The following is a 5,173-nucleotide window of genomic DNA, read 5'->3' as shown; positions in this document are numbered from 1 at the left end:
CTAAGGCGAAGTGCTAGGTCGGATAAACTGCTTTCCTAGCAACTCCTCTATCTGTTTCTTGAGTTCTACCAATTCTGCCAGAGCCATACGGTTTGGAGCCATTGACACTGCACCAGTTCCTGGTACCAGATCGATAGAGAATTCCACTTCTCTACTAGGAGGCAACCCTGGTACTTCATCTGGGAACACGTCTTCAAATTCTTGTACAACTGGTATGACTAATGTCGTTCCTTCCTTCTTTAACTCTAGATGCGTAAAAAATATGTAGCACTGTGCACCGTCTTGTAACTCCTTCACAACCCCTCGGGATGATAACAACTCAGGCACCTCTGAGTCGGGGAATAACAATCTCTTTTTTTGGCAATCTATAAGAATTTGGCAGAGAGCCAATCCATCCCCAAGATCACCTCCAACTCTTATAGAGGTATGCAATTAGGTTTACCTTATACATGCGCCTCTTTACCTCCACTGGGCACCTAGCACATAAGAACGACGTCCTGACCAAACTCGACGCCGGAGTATACACCGCAAGCTCGCACTACAGCTCACACACCGGCAGACCCAAACGTTCCACACATGCATTTGACACAAAGGAGTGTGTCGCTCCGAAATCATATAATTCACAACATCTCACCCTAGCAATCACACAATACCCCATAACAAGGTTACCTAAGCCTGTGGCTTCCGCTCCCGTCATGGCATAAACTCTGCCTATCGCTTGAGGCCTGTCGCCTCCGATTCTCTGCTGATGCTGGTGAGGAGTCTGAACTGGAGGTCGTACCATTGCTCTAGCAAGAGTGGGACAGTCTTTTCCAAAGTGGCCTTCCTTGCCACAGTTGTTGCACCGGCGATAGCCCTCCATGCGCGGGCAGGCCCTCCTCAGATGAAGGCCTCCGCATATGTAAGATTGTACTCGACTCTGCTGAGGAGGAAATCTCTTAAATCCTGGGGACTGATGGTGGGGTCTCTCATATGGTCTCCTCCATTCCTTATGTCTCGGCTTGGACCCAGATGGCCCACCAATCCTCTGTGGTTGTTGTGGTTGTTGTGGGCGCTAACCTTCTACTTCACGCTTCATTTTCTCCATCACTCTGGCCTTCTCCACCAGAGCAGCAAAATCCTTGATGGACAATGGAGCCACCATCAAGCGGATATCACCGCAGAGACCATTCTCGAATTTCTTGCATTGCCACTCCTCATCAAGTGGCATGGTGTAGAAACGGCTAAGGTGCTTGAACTTCTCAGCCTACTCTACTATAGACTTCCCTCCCTGAGTGAGTTGGAGGAACTCCACCTCCTTAGCATATCGGATGCTGTTTGGGAAATATTCAGAGAGGAATTTCTCCCTGAATGCCTCCCAAGTCACAGGCTCGTCTCTCTCCTCCATAATGGATTTGGTGTTGATCCACCAATGCTCAGCTTCTCCGGTGAGCATATATAGAGTAAATGTCAGTCTGTTATCGGTCGTACACATCTTCGCGTCAAAGATTCTCTCCATATCCTTTAGCCATTGGTCCGCTGTCATGACTCATCTTGCCTCCAAACTTCACTAGGTGGTGTTTCAGAAAGTCCTCCAAGCTCCACTCCCTGACTGTAGGTCGTGGCTCGGGACCAAAAGCAAGTGCAACTGTTCTATTCTCTTCCAACTGTCGGAGAACTTCCATATGTTTCCTATGGGCATCCTCAACAGCTACCCTAGCAACCTCCATTTGTTGCATCACCAGCTGCTGTTGCTCGAGCGACGCTGTCTGTCGCTGCATGGATGCTTCATGTTGCTACGTCATCGTCGTGCTCTGTTGTGTCATCGCAGCCATTATCGCCTCTATTGCCCTAGCGATATCGGGTACATCACTCTAGAAGGATTGTAGAGTCCTACGAGGAGGTGCCACAATTCACTAGCACACAGGAAATCACTTGGTTAGGCTCGATAAGACGGGAATTTAACTAAGAACACTCAGAAAGACATAGAGAAAGCTAAGCAGACATCCAAGTCCACAGACCTAAGGAATGACCGCTCTGATACCATAAATGTAACACCCCATTTAATTAATAAACGTAATTAAAAGAAGCGTCACATCAAAATAATATAGTAGCCTAGTCTTGGAGTTTAAACATAACTCCTTACAATTATCCAAGGCACATAACGATGCCACACTAAACCAGATACAAATATTTAACGGTAATAAAAGGGAAACTTAAAGGACAGCCAATACATTGGCCAAAGCCCTAAAATAAGGACCAAAACAGTAGAATCCAGCCCAAGTGGGCTATGCCGCGGAACCATCACCTCCCTATGGACCATGGCTGTTTCTCGCATCTACTCACATCAATAAATTGATCATCATCGCAAAAAGAGAAAACCACACACACAGAATATACAACAAACAAACAAAGGGTAAGCTAGAGTAGAAAATAGTTGATCATACAATCACATGCTATTTCGTAGTCCAAGCAGTATATGTCATCCAAACATGTTATGACTCCCCAAGCAATACACTAAACTCAGACTTGACTCATCTGGATACATATAATCTAGTCGGATTCAGCGGATGCTTGCACTTGTGGTGGATATCTCTGCTTACCCCCAAGTTGCTCACCCCCGAGCTAAGTATTACAATTGTTACAATGTCTCAATCCCCCCCACAAGGTTAGCCCTTAATAAGTTTCAGGCCTCCTAATACTCTCACCATAAAAGTCAGTTTGCTCTAAGTGAGACTAACTGACTCCTCAGAGCATTAGGATGTAACCTTACCTTGAATCCTTACCAAAGTATATAAATGGGCCACCACCATGAATCCCCCCTAACAGGGGTCATAGAATCACGTCTCGACCACTAAAGCACGACCCTGAAATCTCACCTAGAGATTTCAAGGAATTACGCACTGATCACAAACCAATCATAATCAAACAATAAAGGGATACTCATCATGCATATAAATTTCATGCCAACCTCTGTAACCAATCCTCATTCATGTCACATGTGAAATTCATATCAACTCATTCTTCCCAATGCACAAATATAGAATTTCCTCTCATGCCAATACCATGTTGTCCTAATACCAACCATCTCATTTAAATCACATGCCAAAATCATACCGACACACTAATCCAGTTCATAACCTCAAATTTACCATACATTTTCACATGCCTCATGCATTAAATATAGCACACCAACCAATTAAACAGTCAATAAACATCAAGGGAGAAAAATAATGAAACCTGCAGCAGATCTCACTCAAGCCAGGGGCCCTCGCTCAAGCGAGAGGACTACCCTCGCTCAAGCTGCAAGCTCTCGCTTAGGCAAGAATACGACAGAGGCCTTGGGAGAATTTGCGGGTGCTCGTTGAGGCGAGGCCATCTCGCCTGAGTGAGATGGTCTTTCGCTCAAAATTTATTTTACTTGCTTAGGCGAGTACTCGTGCAAAAACTCCTAGGATGGCCCTGCTACTCTCGCCTGGGCGAGATGAATTCGCTTGAGCAAAAATAGCAGTTAACCCCTCTTGCTTCGAGTAACAATGGCAACATGCGAATTCCAAGCAATAACCAGTTCGTTCTCATCTCAAACCAAGCATCATTCAGGCACAAAAATCACATAAAAACAGGAGTAAAGCAACCAATATACAATGAAGTATGAAGAACCCTAGCTTTCCTTACCTAGAAATGGCTAGAACAGGACCTTGACTCTAAACAGTGGGGCACGACAGCTCAAGGAACAACTTAAGGAGCTGGAAAAATGAAAGGAACAATAGGGACATAAGTTACCCAGAGTAACAGTAGCAGAAAAATGCAAGCACGGATGAGGAAACACTTACGTGGAGATTAAATGAACTGGTTCAAACTTGCTTAACCAAGGTGGTACCAAACCCTAGCAAAGAGGGAGACGGCTACAGCTCTAAGGTTTTTTGAAAGTGAGTAGAATGAGTAGAAAAATGCAAGCACGGATGAGGAAACACTTACGTGGAGATTAAATGAACTGGTTCGAACTTGCTTAACCAAGGTGGTACCAAACCCTAGCAGAGAGGGAGACGACTACAGCTCTAAGGTTTTCTGAAAGTGAATAGAATGAGTGTGTTAGGGCAGACTTATAGGGTTTGGTTTCTCCTTTGGGCTAGCTTTTAAGCCCATTAAAAATTTGGGGCAGCCCTGAAACATTGGGGCTGAAATAAGAAGGCCTTAAAATGTGTATGAAACTGTAGTTATAAAATAAAATATAACTTTGATGTTGATAAAATCATAAACATATTTGTGATTCCTGTTTTACATCAATCTTGAGATTGTGATCTATTGGGTATTTATGATACACCAACTTTACATGCGAAGGAAAAATTATCTCTAAATAAGGATGACAAATATATTTGTAACTTTTGCTAAAAAATATATCTTGGGTGTTTCTTTTTGTACTTTTGAAGGGAGTTTCATGCATGAATATCCTGAAAACATAGACAAAACTATAGCATTTCCTTTAACAAAAAAGATGAATTTCCATTTGAAGATCTGAATTTCATATAGAATATATTATATGCCCTCAAATCAAATGCATGGATAAATGGTATCCAGACTTCAATTTTCTCTAGTTGACTGTAACAATACAATTTTAGTAATAGTGGTGACAATTTTCCATCAACATGTGAAACATTAAACTATTGGATAAATACACACTAATCCATTTAAGGTTAGAGCTACATTTTTTTATTTTGTGTATTACTTTTCATTTGTTAATTATGTGTTTCTACTTTGTTTGAGAAGGCCCAACTACTACTAACTAGTAACCTTACCTGTAATTTCCCCACACTTATTTCTCTCACTTTGTAGATCTAAATATCATCACTTTGTGGTTTATTATATTTGGAAACTGAGCTGAGAAAGCGAGTTGTAGTAGAGGCCAAGTTGTGGGGAAGGGGGGACATGGAGGCAGAAACAATAAAGTGAGCAAAACAGTCCTAAGGAACCATAGAGGTTGTGATTCAACATCATACCAAAGAAGATTCAACCTACTTAACTACAGAAAGACACACAACGGAGACATTTGATGCAAATTGCAAGTGGCTGGTTGTGATGTCCTCAAGGTAGCATCCCCAGGGTATTATCTCCAGCTTCCGGAAATAGAGCAACTCACCATGGAAATTCATATTTTAATTATGAAGATGTAAGTATTATGTCTTTTTATCGAGCT

At 42.6% G+C, this 5,173-nt stretch overlaps 1 protein-coding gene across 1 annotated transcript; it reads right to left on the bottom strand.

The window, feature by feature from the left end:
- On the bottom strand, positions 1 to 862 carry LOC114180590 (uncharacterized). The gene is made up of 3 exons (XM_028066904.1): positions 635 to 862; positions 443 to 538; positions 1 to 351 (listed from the first exon to the last, which is right to left on the bottom strand). The coding sequence occupies exons 1-3, from the start codon at positions 860 to 862 to the stop codon at positions 1 to 3; spliced, it is 675 nt and encodes a 224-aa protein (XP_027922705.1).
- Positions 863 to 5,173: the final 4,311 nt, after the last annotated feature.

This window comes from Vigna unguiculata, chromosome 4 (genome assembly GCF_037176805.1).
Source record: "Vigna unguiculata cultivar grain cowpea cultivar isolate G323 ecotype 2 chromosome 4, ASM3717680v1, whole genome shotgun sequence".
Taxonomy (NCBI): Eukaryota; Viridiplantae; Streptophyta; class Magnoliopsida; order Fabales; family Fabaceae; genus Vigna; species Vigna unguiculata.
This window is presented reverse-complemented; position numbering and strand designations above follow the sequence as displayed.